The 25,909-nt window shown below is 42.7% G+C and overlaps 1 protein-coding gene across 1 annotated transcript; it reads left to right on the top strand.

The window, feature by feature from the left end:
- The first annotated feature begins 1,026 nt into the window (after positions 1 to 1,026).
- Positions 1,027 to 24,771, top strand: CHPF (chondroitin polymerizing factor). Its single transcript, XM_014062666.2, has 4 exons — positions 1,027 to 1,833; positions 12,989 to 13,553; positions 14,420 to 14,602; positions 20,640 to 24,771. The coding sequence occupies exons 1-4, from the start codon at positions 1,529 to 1,531 to the stop codon at positions 21,903 to 21,905; spliced, it is 2,319 nt and encodes a 772-aa protein (XP_013918141.2). The 5' UTR covers positions 1,027 to 1,528; the 3' UTR covers positions 21,906 to 24,771.
- Positions 24,772 to 25,909: the final 1,138 nt, after the last annotated feature.

Genomic DNA, 25,909 nt, shown 5'->3' with positions numbered 1-25,909 from the left:
GTCGCCAGGAGGAGACCTAACCTGTGAGATCTAATCGGTCTATGGGTGGTAATCGGCAGGAGGCGGTCTCTCAGGTACCCAGGTCCGATGCCATGTAGGGCTTTATAGGTAACGACCAGCACCTTGAAGCGGGTCCGGAGACTAATGGGTAGCCAGTGCAGCTCGCAGAGGATAGGTGTGACGTGGGTGTACCGGGGTGCACCCACAATCGCTCGCGCGGCTGCGTTCTGGACTAACTGAAGTCTTAGAACACTCTTCAAGGGCAGCCCCATGTAGAGCGCATTACAGTAAAGGAAGATATATATGCTTGCTTTGAAAATCCTGATCATGAGGAAATCCGATTTTTTTTAAAAAGGCAGGGAAATGGGGGAAAAAACACCCTGAGATGAAGACAATGGGAAGAAATCACATCTTTACTTTATACTGCTATATAAATGTATAACACATTCTACATCCCCCCGCCAAAGATAACCTCAGTTCTAAGTTAACTTTACTATTTCATTAGTTCTGCTTGTGATTATAATTTAGATAATTATGAGGAAAAAGGAAAAATGGTAAATTCAGACAGTTCCCTGATTTGCTAGGTTCCTGCATACAGGAAGCTCATTAGATTGCCCCCCCCCCCTTTCAAAAGCGCTCCCTTACTACCAACGGTTGCAGACGGTGCACGCTTCATAATAGAAGTCTCGCGTGTTCCAATCCCACCCATGTCACCTCGATTCACGGTCGCTACCAATCCAGATTGGAAAACGCATTGTACTCCAGAGGTGCCAAGCCCCTACACCGAGCCCTGGCTCGGGCACCCAATAAAATCTCGCATGCCTTGCACAAACGAAGCGGGACCTTTAAGTCCCCGCGCCCCCTTTGCGACCCCATTCTCTCCCGAATTCAATCGGGGCTCAGGAACTGAAAAAGGGCGGGGCTCCGCCGACCACCCATTTTCGGCCCGAGGATTGGCTGGGGAGGGAAAGGGGGCGCGGCCGGACGAATGACGGTTGGCGGAGAGGGCGGGACTACCCAGGGTGACACGTCGGACGGCGGCGCCAGCGCCAGCGGCGACTCTTCCAAGGGAAGCGGGAGTGACGTTTCCGCGGTGCTACTCCCGTTCAGCGAGAGGAGGCGAAGGACTGATTCTCTCTCTCTCCCCCCCCCCCCGCAATTCTTCTCTAGGGCCGGCATGGAAAGGCTGGACCAATAGGCGCCGCTCCTTCAAGGTTCCGGAATTGGGCCGGGCCCACCTCCTCCGTTACTTAGCTGCAGCCGCCCCTCCCTCTGTGCAGGACCCCTCTCGTCTCGTGGGAATGGTCCCCGGCTGCCACGATCCCCACGAGTGCTGTATTGCCGGTTAAAGAGGGATCTCCCTGGTTCTCTAACCCAGGACACCCCACCTACCCATCCGCCTTCCAAGTGCGCTCCTTCGACTCTTGTTGCTGCCCTCTCCCCCCCCCTCTTTTGTCCCTTTTAACTTGGTGGCCCCGTCCCCCCCACCACCTCTGGGTCCTGTCCGGCTTTTGCCTCCGCCGGTGCCATGCGCTTCTCTTCCCTCCTGTCGCTCCTGCGTCCCGTGGGGCCTGTGGTGGTCGGGGTGTCCCTTGGTTTCACGCTTAGCCTGCTCAGTGTGACCTGGGTGGAGGAGCCCTGTGGGCCCGGCCATGGCAGCTTCCGTGAAGGGGGCCTGGAGCAGCATCAGCATCCAGGAGGGCAGGGCAACGCCGCCCGCAAACCCAACTCTCTCTCCGGGGGGCTAGGTACGGAGCCCGAGCAGAGCTGGGAGCCCCGCGTCCTGCCCTACAAGCCTCTGAACCCAGGGAAGGCGACCAAAAAGACCATCAGGTACCTAATGGGCAAGGGGAACTGGAGAGGTCGGGGTGGTGGAGGAAGATAGGCCTAGAACCCAAAGGGGATCGGAGTGCCTTCTCGGGGTAACCTCCACCGTTATTTATTTGGATTGGGCGTCAAGTGCCCCAACAACCTGTAGCCAACCTTTTTTGTGGATCAGCAACAGGTTTAGCCCTGTAGGAGGGTCTGTTTAGTTCTTAGCCTGCCAGCATCAATATTTAAGCAACAGGGTCTGCTTCCATATGACAGCAGTTTTGGGAACTACATCGGAATAACCCCGCGAAGTACTAGTTAGAAAATGAAGGATTGAGGTCCAGTTTAGGGTCCCACTAAAACCACATTGCTTAGGGGATTAAATTTTCTGATTTTAATGCATTGGAAACCACTTTGAAGGTTTGAAGTGTGGCAGACTTAATTTTTAAAACAAATGCAGGTAGCCCTCGACTTACAACAATTCATTTAGTGACCGTTCGAAGTTACAGTGGCACTGAAAAATGCGACTTACGGCGATTTTTCACACTTATGACCGTTGCAAGCATCCCTGTGGTCGCGTGATTTGCATTCGGATGCTTGACAGCTAACACAGATTTATGAGGGTTGCAGTGTCCTGAGGTCACGTAATCCCTTTTGTGACTTTCTGAAAAGCAAAGTAAATGGGGAAACTAGATTCACTTAACAACCATGTTACTAATTTAAGGTCTGCAGATTCATTTAACAAATGTGGTGAGAAAAGTAAAATGAAGCAAAACTCGCTTAACAAGCTTCTCATTCAGCAACAGAAACATTGGGCTTTGTCGTGGTTGTAAGTTGAGGACTACCTGTGCTTGCGTGTATCCATTGGCTCTGTTTGGAAGTGGCTGTCCAGAATTCCAGAGTCATAAATGATATAGATATGATTTACAAACCACAGGTTACTTACTGGCTGTACTACTCATGGACAAAATCAGTATGTCCTGATGCAAACCTTAGTATGATATGAAACTGGAAATGCTGATTCTTGTCCTGCCCAAAACAGAGAATCATAGAACTGGAAGGGGCCTTGAAGTCTTGTAGTCTGACCTCCTATAAGGTCTGCCTATATAGAACATTTGTGGTTCCCAGGTCTCATGGCCCATTGTACACTGCTTTATTAGATAACATAAGTGCATTTAGAAAATAAACAGTAGTATGCATGGCTTTTTTTTGCCATTCATAATACTGTAAATAAGAACAAAAGAGCAGGACCTTCAGAACAATGTATAATTTTTTAAGAAAATAGGAAAAAACTAAAATAATGAGAAAAGCAAAATGTTTGTTAAAGGTAAACTATAACTATCAGAATTTATAAATATCCTGTCAAAAAAACTCCCTAAAACCAACTTGGAGGCAGTTTGGTTTATTCTAGAAGAGAGGTTTTTTTTACAACTGAGATGCTGCTAGAGAAAAGGTTCCATTTCATAGATCTGCTGACTGGGCCCCCCTTATAATAGGATATGCTATTAAGCCTCAGTGGAAAATTTTAAATTAGGCAAAAGCTAATATGAAAGGAAACCATAGACTCAATATGGTTAGAGATTTCTAAGTCAAAATTAGTAAACAGTGCAGAAAATCAAATTCTGGCCAATAGTGGATATATAACCAGCATGACTAATGATCATTGATAATCTTTTCCTCTATAAATTTGACTGAGACTTTTTTATAGCTATCCAGACTGGTAGTCATCTTACATCCTGGACTAGTGAGTGTCATAGCTTAACTCACCTCTTGAAGGATTAGTATGCTTATAATTATAATTTAGTTGCAGCTTCCTATACGACCGTGACTCTTAGTTTTGAAGGGCTTAGAAGGATTTATGCCTTGTTTTTTAAATGATCCCCAAGATGGGAGGAAAAGTGGGGTGAGGGCAGCATGATAGTGCAGGGCTGTTATTCATATGGTTTTGTTTCTGTTTTTGCAGAGTTGTTCTGTGGTAGTGGGGCTTGAGCTTGATGGATCTCTGCACCTGATCTCCCACAGGAAAGCTTTGGGCTGCACTCTCACTGTTCACAGGAAGTCCTTCTGTGCAAATAGTTTCCTTTAGAAAGAGGTGGGCTAGAATGAGAAGGAGTACTGATGGCAGTTGCTCCCACAAACTAAGAAGTGTGGCTGTGGCTTATTCTGAGAAAGCTGGAGGAGAGGGCTGAGTCATACAACTGTTTGGACTCTTTCAAAATATTTTCAGACAGTGGTTGTTTTTTTTTTTTTATAAGATTAATGCAAGGGCGGACAGTAGATCAGGATCTGCTGTTAGGTTTCTGGGGGATTTGCAGGAGATCAGGACAAGTTTCTGATTCCTTGTTTCCTTTAGCAACAATGAAGTCTCCCCCCCCCCCCCCCCAGTCCTATATTATGCTGCAGAATAGTGCCAAAAGGGAAGAAGACATCCAAAGTAGTCTCACCATCCCTTTTATTGGCAAAAGGACTGAACCCTTTTAATACTGATATCCAGAACAAATACTGAGGTGAAGGTTATCTGTTTCCTCACCCTGCTTTACAGTAGTTGGTTCATTTGTGTGGTTAGTAAAAATGAAGCAGATTTAAGCCTGAAGTCTGCCCACCTTTGGAACAATGAATATAGAAATAATATGTCAAGGTTTTAGACATTTTGAACATTCTGCAGAAGTGCTTCAGACTCTATTTTTAAGGCATGCAAGCTCCAGCCTCCCCCCTACACACACACACATACACACACACACACACACACAAACACAGCTTTAAAATCTTAAATATGTGCTGCTTTAACTATTCCACTGATTAGAACAGCCACATCTTTTTTGCAGGTTCATGCAGAAGTTTGAACTGCTAATTTAGGTAATCCTCAACTTGTGACTGGATGCTTAGCAATCATTCAGAATTACAATGACTTCTCTGGGGACACCCAGTTATGAAGTTGTGATGGTAACTGCATTTTGTGTGCATGGCAACTGGCCCACGTTTACCGCAATGTGCTATAGTCACATATCCACGTTTTACAAAGTTTTTGCCTAAAACTGGCATTGACTTCCATTTTTGGCAAAAATCACCCCATAATAAACAATTTGTTCACTTAATGATCACGGTGCCTAGCGTAGCCTAGTCTAGTCTGAAGCACTTTTCCAAATCATATGAAATTATGCCAAGCTCTAATAAATATTTTATTTTTTTTCCAAGCAACTTACAGTATCTATTTATTTTAACTAGATACTATTAATATCTTGCATTTTACATATCACTTTCCTTTACTTTTAGTTCATCCATATTGCAGATAGGAAGAACTGACATTGGGAAGCAGTGGCTGGCTAAATATAGCTAGTGAATTCATAACAGAGGCAAAAGAACAATAAATGAACAAATCAAGTGCTTTATGACTTGTATTTAGGTCTTTTAAATATTATACAATTTATTTAACTCAGGGATATTCTTTTGTGATAGCCCTTCTCTTGCAGGGACTCTGCATTCCTAAGTCTGTTCTTTTTTCCCCATTTTAACTCTTTTTTTAAATTGATAACTTTATTACATTTTAAATGGGAAAAATAACTGACAGAAAGTAATAATTAAGATAGAAAAATGAGTAGGAGTAAAAAAAAAAGAATGCAATGAAAAGTGCAGAGAAAAACAAAGAGAAAGAAATATTTGGAAATGGCCTTTGATTTTCCTTCATAGCAGACAAAAATACAATTTCACATTAAGCTCTTTACAACATAATTTTCATTTTTCTATTATCTACTGTTTCTAATAATCAAATCCATATGCCTGCTATCTTAAATACTTGGGGGGGGGGGAATATGGGATAAGAATCATTTCAACTTTCAAAAGGAATACTTTATACTGAGAAAATGCGATTCTCCTGAAGCCACTTCTGTTATATGTAGAAATGCTCTCTAGTTCCTTCCCCCTTCTACACAGCAAAGTGTGTCAAATGTTACAGCTACAGCTATAAAGCCTATGACTGCTCATACATCTATTTGGTGGCAAGAAGTAGAAAGGGAAACTAACCGTACCAACAAAATTCCTCTGGTAGACCTCCAGCCATTCCTTGTGATTGAAGAATTTACTGCTTATTGAGCAGGAATTGCTTGTTTGTTATTTCCTTAAAGAATAAACAAACAAAAACAGTTTTTATGCAGTGCTGCTCACCTCCAATTAATACCTTGACTATGTATAGGAATAACTAATGAGGGCTTAAATGCATCTGAGGCATATTTATAGATACATTTCTGACCTGTGGCTTCTGACCACAGAATTGGATAAAAACATTACAGAAACACCTTTTCTGTCCTTACAAACTATCTGGTCCTGTTTTATCATGCTTTACTGCCATCAATAGTTAATTTGTTGTGCGGTAGAAAAGTTGGAATTGTGCTGTTCCAAAGCCTTAGACTGTTCTGAAGACAGTGTGAAATGACTGGACCTTCATTTGTACGTGTCTCCCCCCACTCCCACCCCAAATATATGCACTGATTTCTGGTCTTTTCCAGCAGCCTATACCATGCTGTCACATTTCTTAAAAGCTCCTTAGCTCTTTGCTTCTGCATTTGCATCTCTATATGCCTGTCAGATGATGGACCAGTATACGTGGGGAATTTGGTGGTGGTGGTGGGGATCAGAGAATATGTATACAGGTAGTTCTCAGCTTATAACCACAATTGTGTCCAATTGGGTCTGTTGCTAAGCAAGACAGTTAAGTGAATTTTGTCCCATTTTATTACGTCCCTTGCCACATTGTTAAATGAATCACTGAAGTTGTTAAGTTGGTAACATGTTTGTTAAGTGACTCTGGCTTCCCCTGCTTTGCTGCAATTGTTGCTTGTGTAAAATAAGTCGCTATTGTCCCCAGCAGAGTAGCTGTGTCGCAGAAATGGTGGTATATGCCTTGTGAATTCAAGAGGGAAAAAGCCAAGCTGATAAGTAGTTGGTCACCTAGACATACTTAAGCTCTCTGTATCCGTAGCAGTAGGAGAGTTGGCATGCAGAAAGATCATTTTTGATGTGCCATGTTGGATTGTGCACATCTTACTTGTCTTCAGGTCTCTGCCATGCATACACAGGGGGTGGGGCGCATGCGGGGGGCATGCACAAGGATGGGGGGCATATGGGTGCGCATGCACAGCGGACAGGGGGCATGCGGGGGCCGCGCAGGCATGGCATTTTGGGGGTTCACGCACGCATTCGTGCGCACGCTTTGGGCACTCAGGCTGGAAAAGGTTAGCTATCACTGGCCTATGTAGTCTGGACAATCCCCATTACTTTTTGCAGGGATCCTTCCCTTTTGTGTGTAGCAGCCAGAGAAATGTTGGATGATGTTGAGGTCACTCTAATATAGAGATTTCCACATTGTGGGTGGATAGGTGCATGAAGGAGAATACTGCAGATGGAGGAAGCTAGGAGATTTGCTAATCTCCAGTTGCATGTTCTTTTTGTTTCCTTAATAATTGCTCAGTTTATTGTTTCCTTTCAGTAAAGTGTCAGTTCCTCTAATTATAGAAACATCTGCTCTTCTAAGAATGTTACAGAGATGCTGTGTATTTAATAAATACTGATGATTAATTCTACCAGTTGCTAGCTTGGAAGGCCATTTGACCTTCTGGGAATTTGTCTTCATCACTATATGTTCTCTCTACCTTTCTAATACAGTCTTCCCTTTCAGAATTGGCACTTTATTTCTCTATCCTCAATGTGCACAGTATCTTTATTCCTTATTTACTGACAGTGATGATCTGAACTTTTTTTTTCATTCCTCATCTTTGTTCCTTTTTGCCATCTGCATGAGGATATATAACAACTTAACATTTAGGATCATGCCCTCTGCTGCGTTCAGTTTCTCTTCTGGAGGCCCCAGATTCAATTTCTATGTGCTGGGTGAGGTCAGCAACAGGGGTCCAGAGAGGAGAGATTGAATGAGTTGTGCTTCCACAGGAGAGAGTAATGAACAGGAAGTGGAGGCTTTGAATGAGTCTACTGTGACTGAGGTTAGAGATGGGAGTGGCTGGACAGCAAGGACTTCCTGCTGCATTTGAATTAGAAAACTCTGAAGCTAGTTTTAGAGAAAGGCCATCTGTTTTCCAACACTGTAGTATTAATATTGAGCCAGGTAAATGCTTTCGCCCATCCTTTGCCTGATCCAGTTCCTATGTATTTTCTCTTACTATGAGGATCAGTAAAACTGTTATAGGAAATCAAATCCCCTGGAGCATGGCAAACGAGTTGTACATTCATGAAAGGCATCTCATCCTCCTTTCAGAATTCTTGACAGGTTGTTCTGCCTTTTGATATTTTAACAACTCACAACTAAGAAGACAAACCAGCATGATTTTTAAGTCAAAGAATTCACAGTCAACATTTATCAGAACTAAGAGTTGTCTGCTTTCATAAAACGAGAAACGACATTATAAACAGAATTGATTGCCAATATTTTTTTCTTTTGGTGCTTGAATAAATGAACTCTTAGCAAGTACTGATGAGCTCTTTAATAAATAGAGATGCTTAGGCATATAAGAAGCTTCTTTTAATTCTGTGATGAATGGTATTAGACTAGTAAGATTAGCTCTCTGACCTTTTTGAAGGATTGAAGAAAAAGCAGGATACAATATATAAGTTTGATTTATTTTAATATTGGCTTGATTTGTATAACATGCTGTTTTTATGTACTTTTATATTCCCACAATATATTCTGAATGTATAAAAATAATTTTCTAATTTTTCCTTTCATTTAGTGATCTTTCAAAATATGGGATAGGTTTTTCCTAATCTCAAACATATTTGGGGAAAATGGACAAACCCAGTGTCAAAGCCATTTCTCACCAGAGAGAGACTTGCCATTGCAGAAATTATGATGGCAGCACAGATTCTTTGGACACTGAATTATAATTATAACACCCTCCCCTCTTCTTCCTTTCATGTCCTTCGTGCTGTCCTTGCTATATTCAGCTCAACTGGAGATTATGATTAACTCTTTCCAGAAGACTGATTTGGTAGTTGCACCCAATATCATCTGACATGAGAAGGAAAGAGTACTGTACTGTACTAAAGCAGATTGGACCAGGATGTCTATGGCTTTTGATTTATTTCTTTGGCTGGGATTCTGGCTTACGGTTATGTATACAGTAGTCACAATACTGTACACCAGAATCACTTGACACGGTAATCATTTACTCCCAACATTTGACAGGAGACAACTTCTGCCAAACATTGTCCTTTGAGGAAATCCCTGACTTGTCTTGCCAACAATAAACTCCTTCAGAGAGTGAAAGAAGACAAGATGATCAGCTGTTCTTACTTGATATTAATCAACAGAGATGACTTAGCTGAGGAAATGGAAGTAGCAGGTACACTGGAGGACAGTGATTGTGTAAGGTTGGAGTTCCTGATTTTAAGAGAAATAGAAAACAGATTAGTCAAACACATATCTTCACAGGTGGATTATAATAAACATAGAGCAATAATAGGATTTTTTGGGAGGAGAAGCTAATAGGAAAAAGACCTTAAGAAAGATGGGAATTCCTAAGGACATGACATTAGAATGCAGTAACCATATGTCCTTTATTATAGAAAGTAATCCATTAGATTTCTTTAATTTTATTTTCTTAATTTGTTCTTGAATTTCCCTTTGTAAAGCAAAGTTTTACAAATGTTTATATGAGCCTCTTTCAGATTTGCTCCTTTTTTAGGTTTGTCCTTTACTTTTTCCAAGAAAATATGGTCACTGAAGATTGCAAACTATTCTAGTTAAGATAAAAATGGAGGGCATTTCAAAAAACCCTGTGGGGCTGTACAAAAAGCTTAAAGAAAATGAAAAAGAGGACATATAGGAAGTAGAATGAAAGTCGGTTGACAAAGGGATGAAGTTGAACTGTGTCAGAAAATGAACATCCAGAATAGAAAATGGTAAGAATAACCACAACAAAAAAGACTGGCATAGTAGTTACATTCAAAACAAAAATAAATCTGCAGGAAGAAGGCAAAATGGTACAGATACTCAAGAAGTAGTAGAAATATTTATCTCCTATTTTAATAAAATCTTCAACAGAAGTAGCGTGTTCCATTTTGAAAATGTGAAAAGCAGGGTAAAGAGGCAGGACAAAGCTTCACATTGATAGAAAATTGAGGCAATACTGCTTGATTTTGAAGGACTTTAAACCTTCCAGGACACTTCCAAAGGTACTAAAGGAGAGATGGCCAAACCCTTTTATAATGTCCCTGAGAAAACCTTGAGATTTGATGAAGTGTCTGATGACTAGAAATACGTATCTTAACTTTAAAAAGTGGAAAAGAAAGGCCCAGAAAACTATTGATAGTTGGTCTGACATTGATAATTGGAAAGGTTCTAGATCAGTTATAAAGAAATTGACCTGTAAAGATCTTATTATTACTTATTATTATTATAATAACATTTCTGTATTATTATCAGGCATCAGCATGGATTGACCAAGAACAACTTTAATCTCATTTTTAAGATTTAATCTCATTTTTGATTGGTAACTTTCTTAACTGAATGTGGGTATATTGTGGACATAATCCAGAACCAAGAGAGATCTAATTTTCAACAGCAGACATAATTGTGCCACTCTGTTCTGTGTTAGTTAGACCTATCTTGAACACTGTGTTTAGTTCTGTACTATGCGCTTTAAAAAAGGAATTGGGCAAAGAGATAGGGGACTGGAAATTAAAACCTGTGAAAATAGATTAAAGGTACTGGATATGTTTAGCCTTGAGAAAACATCAAATACCCGAATAACAGGAAGATCAGAAATTGTTCTCCTCTTATTCCATAATCTAGACCATAGAATAGCAGATCTAAATTACAGGAAGACAGATTCCAATCGAATGTTTAAAATATCCTGCCTTATCGTAAGTGCAGTTTACCAATTACCTTGATAACTAATAGGCTTCTTTTTACTTAATATGTTCTAATAGAAGCTACATAACCATCTTTCTGGGATGCTCCGTTTTGGATTACTACACTGGTGTGTGTGTGTGTGTGCGTGCGTGTGTGTGTGACATTTGATGGGCTAAATGGTTGCTTCCAACTTTATCATTCCAAACTACGTGGCACTTTACAAAGTCTTTTTTTTTTGTTATAAAACTGAATATAGATATTACTGTGGCATTGCTGTTATGCTGGATAGTTCATCTTGGATGAAACCAGCTTCCAAAACCTGAAAATGGATTCACGTTTCCTTAGTGGAAAAAATTATATGGAAAAGTGAACCTCATGGAAAAGTGAGAGGTTTTTTTAGATGAGAAATGAGTGAAGAACTTTGAGGGCAATAAAATTGCTCTCTGGTAAGTTCTGAGGTTTGCCTAGCTCCTTTTTCGTCTTTGGGCTCTCATTACTAGAATTATAATTGGATCCGGTGGCCAAAATCTGCTTGTTCCAGATTGTGTATGCGATTCACAGTTGTTTGCATAAATCAGTAGGCTCCAAGCCTGTTTACTCTTGGCTATTTGTGTTCTTTTCCAAAGAGCAGGGTTAAAGAGTTCTTTTACTAACTTGATTTGACCCTCTGGGATATTATTAGTCCTTCCCAGACAGTGGGACCCCCTAATGCCCTCCAGACTCTGACCTGTTACGGCCATCACCTTGTTCGTGGGTTTCCAAAAGAGGCCCCTCTGATAGCATCTTATTTGAAAACAGATACTTTGCAACACATTAAAAGTTGAAAAGGTTTGTTCCCCCTTCTTTACCCAGCACTCAATAGTTAGCTGGTTGGAAGCATCTACTGTATTTAATTGGAGGGAGCCCAATGTTTTAACGCATCACAACATTCTGAAACATTGCTACAAACACAGTGATGTTTAGCATTTTTGTAAGCATAGTACTGTGCTCTTTGAATCAAGTAGGATTGTAGCTTTTGCTAAACTGCAACAGGTTGATGTGATGTGATGTAATGTGTGTATCCTTTAAATCAGTGTTGACTCCTGGCCCTGGCTGGACCACTCCCTATAGTTTTCTTGGCAGCATTTTTGTAAGTAGTTTGCCACTGCCCTCTTCCTAGGGATGGGAGAGAGTAACTGGCTCAAGTAATCCAGCTGGCTTTGTGTCTAAGATGGGACCAGAACTTTCCTGGTTCCTAACCTGGTGTCTTTAACCTGGCTCTCTACTTATGGAATATACAGCATTATTACTGATGAAGCAACAATAATGTACATGGTATTTTACAGAGTAGGATAGCCAAAAGTATGAAGCCCTCCTCCACATCTGGGAGTGGAGCTTCCAGATCAGAAATGTGATGATGGGAAGAGAAAGAAGATATGACGCAGCAGATAACAGGGTATCTGTGAACCTGTATGTAGTACTAGTATATGCAATAACAAGAGCAAGTATGTCTAAATGACCATTGCTTATTGGGAAGGAGCAAGGTGTGGCTGATTAACTGGTGAAGTGAATAGGAGCAGGTCACACAATATCAGTTCACTGTAAATTGCATTTACTTATATAAAAGTTAATGCGTATATGGTTGCAGTGCATGGAAACTGCTTTTTTATAGTTTAGGCATAGGGGTTATACTTTTTATATAAATACAGAAGTCTCATGAGTTTTTCCCACCCAGATATCATCTCTTGTTACCTTCCTTGGTTGGGTGAAGATCAACATGATTTTCCTCGACCATATGGAGCCTGTATTTTCACAGGCATTCTATATGCTACAACTACAGCACCAAAATAAGAGCAGATCTTACCTTAGGCAGATTCTTCTGTGCATGAGCAAGTAGGGGTGAAAATAGTGAATCTTATGAAAAAACTGAGTTTGAGGTCTCCAAATATGTCCATTGTCAGTGCCTAACTTCCACTAGGTGGTGCCTATTCTTCAAATATCCTGAAGGTGATATTAGTAAAATAAGCAAAACATTTTGTCCTGTAAACACCCCAACCTCCAAATGTGATTCTGACCTTGCTGGTAAGATAGGAGCAGGCTATTTGGCATTGGATCTCTTCTTATATCATTGGTACAACAAATGTTAGGGGAATTTGGGACATTTCTATAATGAAACTGTTTGCACATCTTTTAGAGATGGGCCAATTGCTATGAATTGCAGGGCTGAGATGCCCTTTCCTCGATTGGAAAGGTGTGATTGTGGGAGGAGAGGAGCCTTAACTGTCTTGTTTTCTTTTCTTTTTCATTTCTTCTGCATTCCCTCCCCTACTTCTGAAGGACCCGATATATCAGCACAGAGCTGGGTATGCGGCAGCGTCTCTTTGTGGGTGTGCTGACCTCAAAGAACACGTTGAACTCGCTGGCCGTGGCAGTGAATCGTACCCTCGGCCACCGGCTGGAGCGCCTGATCTACTTCACAGGCACCCGGGGGCGCAAGGTGCCCCATGGCATGACGGTGGTGACGCATGGAGATGAGAGGCCCATATGGAACATGTACCAGACTGTCAAATACGTGATAGACCATTACCTGTCTGACTTTGATTGGGTGTTCCTGGTACAGGATGATACCTACGTCGAAGCCCATCGGGTGAACCACTTGGCCTCTCACCTCAGCATCGACACTCTGCTCTACATGGGCCGACCCGAGGAGTTCATTGGTGGGGACACTCAGGGACACTACTGCTACGGGGGCTTTGGTTACCTGCTTTCCCGAGCTTTGCTCCTGCGTTTGCAGCCTCACTTGGAAAGTTGCCGGAATGATATCTTGAGCGCACGCCCTGATGAGTGGCTGGGCCGCTGTATCATCGACTACACGGGAGTAGACTGCGTGGCGGAGCAGGAGGTGAGGCTTTCTTCCCTCTGAGGTGGCCATGCCTCATTTCCTCCTCCTGTGGGGACAGCTTGGCCTGTGCAAGTCACTGTTTTTGAGAAAAAGGAAAAGAAGGGAAACCATTTGCTTTTATCCCAAGAGGCTTCAAAGAGAAGAATCCTGATATACAGTTATCAGATATTTCCTATTCAAGTTATCTTAAAATCTCATTGGGCTTTCAGAATCAAAGAGAAAAATGGGTTGGAAAAATGGGATTTAAAAAAAAAAACATCTATGAATCATTTTGAGACTGGAGATGCTTTTGATGGTGGAACATGTTTCCTGTTGGGACTTTTTCCACTGAGGGAATGTTATTTAGTTGTTGTTTTTGTAGCTCTAACTACTATTTTAGTTCAGGCAAAACTTTTCTTTCTGGGTAAAAGGGATCCAATAGTCTGATGCTGCCTCTCATTGTAAGGAGCCCTTGAGACTTAAAGTAATTAGTACTCTTTCTATGTTCCCAGTGAGAGCTAATTTTTTTTTTAAAGGTACATTTTTAAAACTGTTCAGTTCCATCTCATCCCCAGACTAAGGAATCCAGTCCAAGAGCAGGATGACTTGAACCAGGGTGAAATAAGCAAAAAAAAAAAAAGAATATTTTGGGCACTGGATGTTTTTCTTCAAAGAAGGCAGAGTTCAAAGATCAGGAATGATTTGAGAGAACAGCATGTTACAAAATACGTTCTTGGTCCTATCTGCCCTCCAACTAAAAGCTGAGCTTCTTCAGCAGTCTTTCATTTTGCTAGCAAAACAGAGAGAGGTGCTAGTTAGCCTCTGGGTATATTTGCTGGAAAGGCTGAATTTCCAGACTGATGTGCTTCTTTCCTCTCCTCTGCCAGGGCTTACGTTACCATTACTTTGAGCTTGGGAAGAACACAGACCCCGAGAAGGAAAGTGATCCGCAATTCAATGCTGCATTCACTGTTCACCCAGTGCTGGACCCTCTCCAGATGTATCGGCTGCACAGACATTTTGCTCGTGTAGAGCTGGAGCACACCTATCAAGAGATCCAGCAGCTACAGGTAAGGGGGCCAGACTTTGAGATTCTAGGACTTTGAGCAGCTGATCCGAGGGTCCCTTGATTCCTTTGACACATGCCTGTTTTCATTCTGCTGCCACCTTAATTTATCAGAAAAATCAGTCATGTTGAGCAGTGCCCTAAGAGAACATTCTTCTTTAACCCGGTGGACTTCAGCTTCTGGAAGTCTTCACCTAGTGTGCCGTTTTGTGGAATTCTGGGAATTGGAATTCAACACCCTTGGGCAGAATTATAATCAAAGCTACTTCCCCTCTCACATCTGTTAAGATAGAAGTAGACCAACTGGCCCTTGGTCAGATCTCAGGTTCGCTTGGTTCCTTCTTTTAATAAGAAGGAAGAAAAGAAGAACAGAAGATGTTGGGCTATTGAAACAAGACCAGAGAAAATTTGTGCCATCCATTTCTGGCTCTAGTTCTGGCTTCGATAAATGTTGGCTATTCTGCCCTGTTTTCCCCAGCTACTGAAAATGTATCTTCTCTAATGTGGGCAGTATCAATCTGCTTTATTTTTTTGAACCGAATAGCATGTTGGAAATAAATTATTTATAGGGCTATCCACTTATCTGTTGTCCAGTAGCCAACAAGGTAATCCTTGGTTAATTACAATAATTGGGATCTCTTAGTAGCCACAATTCTGGCACTCCCAGTTGCCATTGTTAAGCAAATACCCGCAGGTCATTAAGTGGGGGCATCACGTGGTCTCTGTTTGCAACCGCCTGCTGGCTTCCCCACTGATTTTGCTTGTCAGAACTGACAAAATTGCAAATGGTGATCATGTGAGGACTCTGAGGACCTGTTATAAGTTTCTCATGCAGTATTCAGTACCACCGCCCATTTCAATGGTCACTGTATAAGTGGTTGTTAAGCAAGGACCCTCTGTAATTCTTCAAAACTGAACAAAAAAGGACCAAATGTAGCATATTAAAGAAATACTGAGTTTGAAAATGATCTGGATCAGGCTGGGGAGAAAGGAGATGCAGTAAAAGTCCTTCCATGGATCCTTGTGGGAGAGGCAGTTGGGCAGCTGCTCAAAATGTTGCTTTCTCTTCCGGTCTGAACCCATTTTCTCCTGTCTCCGTATCTGGAGTAAAGCTGCTATGAAGGGGCTGGAAAGAATTCCAGAAGCCACATTCTACAGGCTTGTTCTTTGCAAACAAAGGATATTGACATCTATATTTTCTTGTCTGCTTCTTAGCCTTCCTTATCCCCTGCAAACTTCTCAACTCATTAAGCAGTACAGTTAAAGAGATTATTTTAGTCTTGAGTGGCACATCGGTAAATTGATCTCTATGTTCACCAGAGCTCTGAATTCTGAATGGTTGCTTTTCTCCTGAAAATCGGCTATATAGGAGAAAGGGTCAGATTTTGAAGGAAAATATGGAGTTTATTTACATGCTTATGGGCTTCATCTTTCTCCTGACCACCATTCCTTGCAAAAGCCTTTTCTTCTATTCAAATTACATTTGATATGCTAATGAAATAACAGAGATGGAAGGACCTTGAAGGTCTTTTAGTCCAGCAGTCCACAATCTTTCTGGCTTGGCAATGGATGGTTCCATGTGGACGGCGGGCGTTTGCGCTTGTGCCCATTGCTCAGACAAATGGAGCTGCATGTGTGCTCACCAACCACTTGCACAACCTGGTTCCCAATGGTCTTGGGTTTGGAGACCCCTGTTCTAGTCCAACCCTCTGTTCAAGCAGGTGACCCAATATAATTTCAGACAAATGGTAGTCCAATCTCTTCTCGAAAACTTCTAGTCATGGAGTGCTCACAGTTTCTGGAAGCAAGTCATTTCGCTAATTAATTGTTCTAATTGTCAGGAAATGTCTCCTTAGTTCTACCTTGATTTCTCTTCTTGATTGGGTTCCATCCATTGCTTCTTGTCCTGCCCTCAAGGGCTTTGGCGGCCTCTTCTTTGTGGCAGCCTTTCAAATATTGGCACACTGCTATCATGTCACTTCTAGTCCTTCTTTTCATTAAACTAGACATACCTAATTCCTGCCACCATTCTTCATATATTTTAGCCTCCAGTCCCCTAATCATCTGTTGCTCTTTTCTGAACTTTTTCTAGAGTCTCAACATCTTTGGAAAAAAAAGTTATTATTCTTGATTTGCAGGGATAAATGAGTAGGCAGAAGAAGGATTAACCTTCTCCCCCCTCTGCCCCCACTAAGCAGACGTATAGTGAATCAACAACTGTGATTCTCTGATGGACCAACAACATGCAGGTTTTCAGTTGATATTGGCTTCTGAAAGTTTAGATCAGGGGTATCAAACTCACGGCCAGTGGCTGGATGCATCATGTGCTGGCCATGCCTACCCCCAGTTTAGCAAAGGGGGGGAAGTTGCAATTCATCATGTGACGACAAGGTGACGCCATGAGTTTGATACCCCTGGTTTAGATATATTTGCTGACATTTCACTAGGGGACATATTAGTTCTTTTAAAAATGGTCAAATTAAAAGTGTCTTACCTAAATAAAAATAAGAATTTCCCCCCATAATTATTTGACCCATTGAATCTTACTGTGTGCATTCTTGTAGCAGTTTCCTTATTAGAAATTTGGCAAAGGAAAAATGTAGAAGTTAGCTTGCTTCAGGAAAGCTGCCAGATGAGTCCAGACAGGAGTCTGTTGTTGCTAATTTCACTGCTGAGCCTAGCGCTGGCTCCTAAAATTAATCTTGACTCATAGTCTGCAACTGTGAATTCTAGAAGCAAAGAAGTTTTTGGCGTGACTGATGCCTCCATAGCTCTGCTATTAATCTTTTAGTTTATGTAAAACCAGCAAACACAGGCTTGTAAAATATGGAATCAAGACATTGTCAGTTGTAATACATCATGTTTCATTTAATAGTATTATACTAATATTTTTCGCTATTACAGGTTTTCTTTCATTCTTTCTATTGCTGTGAATTAATATAGGAGTCTACTGCCCTGGGTTCTAATAGATATTTAAGTGATTTATTTCTATCACGTCTCCACTATATTTATAAACCGTTTCATATAACTCATGTGCAGTCTTTCGAGCAATAAAAATGAAAATATATTTTAAAGTAACTGGACAAAAATAAAGAAAGAAAGAAAGAAAGAAAGCCTATCCTTTTAGGGAGACTGTTTTCAGTGGGGAATAGAAAGAGAACCTGCTGCTTGGATGAATTAAGTCTTTGAAAACCTCCTGGGAATGAAGCATGACTGGTATTCAGTTGTCACCGAGATAAGGTGTAATCGTTGACCATTGGCTGCTATCTGAGTAGATAAACTACATGGGTGACTATTTTACTCTAAATAATGAAAGGGTCTGGAGGCTAAATCCTAGGAGAAACCGTTGAGGAAGCCAGGCATGTCTAACCTATTGAAGAGAAGGATTAGGGGGACATGATAACTATCTTCCAGTACTTGAGGAGCTGTCACAAAGAAGAGAGAATTGAGTTATTCTTATTCTACAGGGCACCAGAGGGCAGGACAACAAGTAATGGATAGAAGCTTGTCAAAGAGATCCAACCAAGGAGAAATTTTCTGACAGTGAGACCAATTAATCAGTGGAATAGCTTTCTTCCTGGGGTTGTGGATGGTTCATCACTCGAGGTTTTCAAGAATAGACTGGACAACCATTTGACTGGGATGGTACAAGGCTCCTAGAGGTGGATTAGAAGACTCCTGACGTCCCTTCTAGACCTCTGATTCTGTAATTTATTGTGTCTGCTCCTAACTAAACAAATCTGCCAAATTTAATGATTCGAATGTATTAATTGGGCAGTTAACAAAAATTCAAACGCTATGATATTTTTGCATGAATTTTGAAAAATAGCTTCCAAAGGGTAATAAATGCCATTGTAAACTCCCTCTGGGAAATGTTGTGCTAATCTCACTCCTGACTTGTTGCAGAGTAAGATGCAATTTATGGGTCATTCTCCTCCTGTTTTAGATTTGGGACTCTTTCTAAACAGTTAGCAAGTAGAAGAGGAGGGAAGGTTGCCGCATTAAAGGATCTTGAAGTTCTGTCGCTAATGCTGCATCCAGTCTGTTCAGGGAGTTTTTAATGTCTAGACCAACCATTTGACAGAAATGTACACCCAGAGGATCGTATAATAATAGAAGCAAGTAAGTCGTGCAAGCTTTGATGGCAGAGCTGAGCCTCGGGCCAGATTAAATTGGAATTATTTTTGAGGAATCACTAATTTGACACGTGCATGCCATCATAATAAGCATTCAGTAGCTAATGTGGCATAAATTAAATGCAATATACCATTAAAAAAAACAGACAGTGGAATTTTAGTGCCGTGGAATTGAAGACCTATAAAAGGAGGCTTGGCTTTAAGGCTTAGTGTCTCAAAAATCAAAGCCTCCAATGTTGTTCGCACTGCAGGAGTTGGCGGAAGGCTTCTGCAGACTTCGATGGATATTTCCTAATGAAGGTGCTACTTAGAAAAATGGGTTGTTTGGGCCTTGTGGAGGTTAAATGATTCCTAATTCGTGCTCAGTACCGTGTTTTTCGGAGTATAAGATGCAGCTTTTTCCCTCAAAAAGAGGCTGAAAATCTGGGTGTGTCTTGTACACTGAATACAGCATTTTTTGCCTCCTGAAGCCCCGCCCCTTCACAAAAATGGTCATGCATTGCCTTTAGGAGGCTTCCAGAGCTCTCCTGGGGGCTGGAGAAGGCAGAAATGAGTGAAAAACAGGCCATTTTTTGCTCAGTGTTGCCCCCCCCCCCCGCCATTGCCAGGAGCACTCTAGAAGCCTCCTAAAGGCTGTGCATGTCTTTTTTTGACAAAAAAACGAGCTGTTTTTTGCTTGTCTTTGCCCCCCCCTCCAGGAGCACTCTACAAGCCTCCTAAAGGCTATTCATGCCCTTTTTTTTGTGGGGGGGGGGGGAAATGGGCCCGTTTTTGCAAAAAAACAGGCCGGTTTGGGGAGGTCTGCAGAGTGCAAACATTTTTAAAAATTTGCCTCTTCAAAATCTTGGTGCAGCTTATACTCCGGTGTGTCTTCTACTCCGAAAAATACAGTAGTTTCTTTTCCTGCCCAGTTGATTACAAAAATCAAATGTAGACATTTGTCCTCAAGATATCAAAAGTAGACACTTAACTATTTGATCATTGCTCTTGGCTGAATGTATCATGTGCCTTTCCCTTCCATATGCTGAGTAGTCTATGCTACGAAAGCAGACGGATGGGCCACTGCCAGGAAAATAGTAGCTCACGGAAGCAGAATTAAGCAAAGCAAAGATTGAGGCACAGAGAATGAGAAGAAAGTGGCCCATTCTCACATTTTGTCATCGGGCATTTAAACAACACATGTTGATTCAAGAAGCAGATATCCATATAGACCAGCATGGCTGGAATTAAACTTTGAGGTTATTTGTACACATTGAATAAATTAAGAATGAAATTACAGCCGGCAGACACATAATCTGGACCACATTTTCAGTCAAACAGCAAATAATAATTGTGCTGTGGATGTTTGAATGCAAACATCCCAGGCTCAGTCAAGGCAATTCCAAAATGAATAGAAGTTCTAGTGTAAACAGAATAGAGTTATAAAAAAGTGATTTGGTTTAAGATTCTTTATTCTAAATGGCTTTTTTTTAGCCCCTGGGAGAGGGAAAGAGAGATGCTATCCCCAGAATTGAGCACTGATTGTGGGCATGCTGCCACCAGGTGGCAGAACAGCATAAGGTTGCAACCCTGTTTTCTGATCCTCCTTTCCTGCTATTAAGTAGAAAAATTCAGCGGCCAGGGTAGGGAGGGAATTGTAGGAAGTGGCTTTCAATCTGGGAAATCTGAACTGGTCGGTGTGTAGATGTGGGGGAAGACTTCACCTGTCAGCCTTTTCTTCCCCCTCCTCTAGCAACAAGTTTGGGGCAGGGCTTAGCACCCAAATCAGTTAAGAGTGAGGTCTGTCACTGCCCATTGGAATCAGCATGGTTATATCCAAGTCTTAAGTCTTAGGGCTGTTCGGGTACCTTCAGCTGAGAAAAATGTTTCTGAACTTAACTTAATTTTCCTACCTTGTTTTTGCAGCTGGAGATCCAGAATGCCAGCAGCCTTTCTGCAGATGGGGAGCTGAGTAGCACGTGGCCTATCGGCATTCCTCCACCTTTCCAGCCAAAGACCCGTTTTGAGGTGCTTCACTGGGATTATTTCACTGAAGAGGCGGCTTTTTCCTGTGTGGATGGGGCCCCCAAGTGTGAGCTCCAGGGGTCAGACGCAGCAGATGTAGCTGACGTGGTTGCTGCGGCCGTGGAAGAGCTGAACCGCCGATACCAGCCGGTGCTACATGTGCACAAGCAGCAACTCCTGAATGGCTACCGTCGTTTTGATCCTACCCGGGGCATGGAATACACCTTGGATCTGCAGTTGGAGGTCGTGACCCAGAAGGGGCACAGCCGTTCCTTGGTCAAACGGGTGCACCTCCTGCGCCCTCTTAGTGAGGTGGAGATTATCCCCATGCCCTATGTAACAGAAGCCAGCCGTGTCAATGTCATCTTGCCCCTGACTGCCTCAGAAAAAGACTACGCCACCCATTTCCTTGACGTCTACGCTGCAGCAGCCTTTGAAAACTCCGAAAATGCCGTGTTGACCTTCCTCTTCATCTATGATCCTTTTGAAGCCCAGAAGGTGGCTCAGAATGATGTTTTTGGGGGCGTGAAAGCACACATCACAGAGTACGAGCGGCGCCACCCTCAGGTGAAGATTCCTTGGATTAGTGTAAAGACGGACGTGCCCTCCCAGATTAAGGTGATGGACATCATCTCAAAGAAGCATCCGGTAGACACGCTCTTCTTTGTGGCCGGAGTGAGCACTGAAGTCACCACTGAGTTCCTCAACCGGTGCCGCATGAACACCATCAACAGCTGGCAGGTCTTCTTCCCCATCCATTTCCAGGGCTACAACCCCACAATTGCTTTCCACAACCAACCTCCCCCACTTTCTGGCTTAGACCTTGTGCGCGACGCTGGCCATTTTGATCGCGAGGTTTTCAATGAGGCTTGCTTCTACAACGCTGACTATATGGCGGCACGCACCCGGATGGCAGCCGACGCCCAGGACAATGAGGACCTCCTGGAAACCATGGACATCTATGACCTTTTCGTCAAATATTCCAATCTGCACGTCTTCCGTGCGGTTGAGCCTGCCCTCCTGCAGCCCTTCAGGCCCCAGATCTGCAATCCCCGGCTGAGCGAGGAGCAGTATCATCGTTGTGTGCAGAGCAGCTTGGAGGGCCTGGGCTCCCGGTCCCAACTGGCCATGGTGCTCTTCGAGCAGGAGCAGGGCAACAGCACATGAGACCAAGCTCTCCCCTGCCTCTCTCAGCCCATCCGCTTCCCTTCGTTCACTTCCTGACATGGCAGAGGAGAGCTGACAATGACTGCTTAGGCTCTGAACCTCGGGTGTCCTGGCTGGCTTTACAGATGGCACTGGGGATGGTGGAAGAGAATGGAAATGGGCGGTGTCCAATCCCACTCCAGGGCTGTCTTGCTCTGTTTGTTGAGGAGACCTCTCTCCCAGGCGACAAGGGTCGGCAGGCAGGATGGCTCGGGGCCCAGTTCCTGCCTGGTGGCTGCCAAGACAGCTAGGAGGGTTTTCAGAAACATCAGCAAAGATGGAGTTGTGTTGGTGTGGAGGAGGCTGTGGGTATCTGGTTTGTGGGACCACTGGGGACGCAGTGCTAGCCAGCCCTTCCGGATTGCTCGGTTTGGGGAGCGACTGGATCAGTCTTCTGGACTTTGGTTTGCAGCTGCTCATTAAGAGGGTGGGAGGGCTGAGGGATCCCTGTCGTATTCTACTTGTCCCGTGACACTCTTCATGGAAACCACGACTCGGGCTGATTTAGCCGCTGCTTAGGATCAAAGGGGAAAGGGAACAATCGTGGCTCTTGCAAGGAGAGATCAACTGCCCCTTAGGTCAGGCTGGTTCTGGCTCTGAGGGGTCAAGCCCCATTTCTGCCCTGGCCTGCTGCCATTTGTTTTCTGCAGGTGGCTGTCTCGCAGCCTGATGCCCTTGCCCAGAACTCATAGGGGCATGTGTTGGCCAGCCTGGCATTGGATCAGGGAGCTGGCAAGCCCAGAATGGAGGGAAGAGATGGAGTTTGGCTCTCCAGTGGGATTATATTTAACGTGACTTCAGCGATTAAAAAAAAAAACCCTTACATTTTAATAAACTGGAGTGAAAAGCAGGGTGCGTCTTGATAATTTGTCTGTGATGGCTCTATGTATATGGCAGAGAGAGAGAGAGAGATCGTGGAGCAGATGGGGACTATTTATACAATGGAACTTCTGGGAAATCAGCATGTGCTCCCTAAAACTGAAGAAGAGCAGCTGGATCTTTTAAATGAAAGAGCCCAAAAAGAACAGCTGTGGAATTAGCATCTTAGGTTTTACTGTATGTCTAAAAGTACGGAAAAAACAGATAAAACTAACTGCTGCCTATAAATCCCAGTCACCCTTTGGCTACGCTGCTCCCATTTTATAGAACATTCTCCAAGCCTATTATTTCTTGTTGGAGAATAGTTATCGATAAAGAGTCCTGGTAGTCAGTGGGAAAACTAAAAATGGATTTGGAAGCTCAGCTGAAACGGGAAGGCAAGTCCGCAAAAGAACCTGTGAGTGGAAAAGGAAGGTCATAGCAGGAATATGAAGGGACTGGGTAAAGGAGAGATGAAGACACCGGAGCTGAAGGAAGAAGAATACTCTACTCACAAGGAAAGTGTAGGACAGGGGTCCCCAACTCCCGGGCTGCGGCCAACTACCAGGCTCTGGCCTATTCGGAATTGGGCTGTGTGAGTGACTGGCTGGAGTGTGTGTGCACCCTCAACTTGTACGAGTGTCAGGCTGGTGGGCATTCATGCACATGTGCGCTGGCCTGCCCCTCATACAAGTTGAGCTGTGTTCATGCGTGCCAGCCTGCCACTTGTGCACGCGCACTGGCCCTCCATTCGCATGGCTCAGCTCTCGCCACCCCACTCCAGCCAGGCGGGCAAGCTGCAAAGGTTGGGGACCGCTGCTGTAGGGGATTTCCAGGTCCCACCTTCAGACATGCTGCAGTGGAACATCTGGGAATCTCAGGAGGCATTCGAAGCTTCCCTGTGTTGTCCAACACAAAAGCGTAAATGTCAGTTTAGAAGCGCCACTCCTGTAAGCTTCCCTCCTCATACACCTTTCATGGAAATGCATGGCACTTTCTTTGGATTTGGGGAACACGTGCACAATAATGAAGTTCAATAAGGGAGATTGCATTTTTCATAGCCTCTTTTGGATGCTGCTGTGGCTTTCCTGCTGGTAAATGTCTTGTTCCAAGTTTCTTTAACACAGTGTTTTAAAGCTATACATAATCTAGGTTAATTGTTGAGAGTTTGCATCCATATATAGGGAGAATTAAACAAGGTCATTGATCAGGGTGCAGAATATTTTAAGCTCGGGGCTGGAGATGGAACGAAATCGGTACTATTCAATGCCGTAGTGTAGAAGTCACAAAATTAAATTTTTCTTGGAACAATTTTGCATGCTGGAAGGAAAGCTACAGCTCCCCCATATGACCACAGATGCTCTGAGAACCTGCAGAGAAGAATCTGCATTGCCAGCAAGAACAAGTTGTGTAGTATATATGAGAATAAAGTCTCCTTTTTTACTTGGCTTGACTCTTGGTGTCTTCACAGAGACACCCAGTCATTTTTACGCCAATAGTAATGAAATGATTTGCCACTGTCTTCTTCCAGGATGACTTTTAAAGAAAAATACCAATCTAGCTTATAGTTTTGATATTTTCTGGTTGTCTCTTTTGCATATACCAATCAAGTCAAATCCTGGATCTCTTTCTGGGATTGACCAAGGCTGACCAGTTTAATGAAGCCAAAGTGACCTCTAGTTTTCAATTGTTTGCTTTCAAGTGGAATGTATCTCTGTGTATCTTGCATCAAATTCAGAAACGAGGGGGAGGCCAGAGTTGATGTAAAAGTCATTGGGACACAATTTGAACGTTTTTCATTTATAGGCAAGATTGGTTAATAAATGAATACCCTATTTGTTTAACAATCTTGACAATATTTTGGGGAGCTCATTATAAACATTTCTTTCACATTTACTGTTCAATGTTTGTTAATATAGGGAAATGAAAGGGCATCCCTTCACCCAAATAAAGAGAGGGATTTAAAATGCTTCTGTTTTGTCTGGCTTCATTTCCAATATTCATCTTAAAATACGTAGATTGATGAAGACCTGGCTGGTTCTTTTAGGAGTCCTTGAGTGGATCTGTAAGGAAGTTCTAAGGAAAAGCAACATCTCCCAAGTATTAAATTGGAGTTTTCCAAGGAATATTGTGGTTGAAGGCAAGACTAGGAAGGAGAAAAAGAGAAAGATTTTTCTGCAAGACAACTGTAGCAAGTCACTTCTGTATCATTTCTCGGAAACTATATGGCTGTATCTAGGATGTCAAGCTCAACTTGAAGATTATTTTTACCTTTTTTTAGGAGCAGGATGGTATGCTAATTGAATATTGGAACATATTTTGATTTACCCCAAATAATCCCTTAAGTACTCTCTTAGACAAAGGCCATTTTTGGCACCGAATTTTACGTACTGCTGGTAAGAGATGAAAACATCTGGTTAGCATTGTTCCCTTCATAATGTCCCCCCCCCCCCAACATATCAATTGGGAATTGGTAGATCCAGCCGCAAGAAGCTTCATCTCTCCTTTTTCCAGGAACTGAGGTCTGGGTGACAGAAGCAATTTAGTGCTGTTAAGTAATTGTTGAATAATCTAAACTGATGGTGACATTTGTAATCCATCACTGAATGCCCAGGTGAGCTCAAATTGACAAAGCCTGAGAACTTCCTTTATGTGTTTCCCCAATTCCACTCTATTGTAAATAGTTCACTTGTCTGTGTCATTTAAATCTTCCTCATATGGTTATGTGACTCTTGTTTTGAAAAGGGCAGATGCCAGCATGGCACACTTCCTATTAACTTCTGGTTCCTAACAGCAGAGAGTTAATTAATCTGCAGTTAAAAATAAAATGCCCATGAAAATAATTATTGACAATAGCACTAGCAACAGCACTCAGACTTCTATACCACTTCATAGTGCTTTATAGCCGATAGCCTAAGTGGTTTACAAATGTCAGCATATTACCGCGAACAATCTGGGTCCTCCTTTTACTAACCTTGGAAGGATGGAAGGCTGAGTCAACCTTGAGCCAGGATCGAACTGCAGACTGGACAGAGTTACTCTACAATACTACATTCTAACCACTGCCATCAGTGAAAGAACTCCAATGCAAAATAAAATAAGAGATT

This window comes from Thamnophis sirtalis, unplaced genomic scaffold (assembly GCF_051295495.1).
Source record: "Thamnophis sirtalis isolate CommonGarterSnake01/CBP01778 unplaced genomic scaffold, rThaSir2_p1.2 scaffold_1, whole genome shotgun sequence".
Taxonomy (NCBI): Eukaryota; Metazoa; Chordata; class Lepidosauria; order Squamata; family Natricidae; genus Thamnophis; species Thamnophis sirtalis.
Note: the sequence above shows the minus strand (reverse complement) of the source record. Positions and strands in the feature narration are given on the sequence as shown.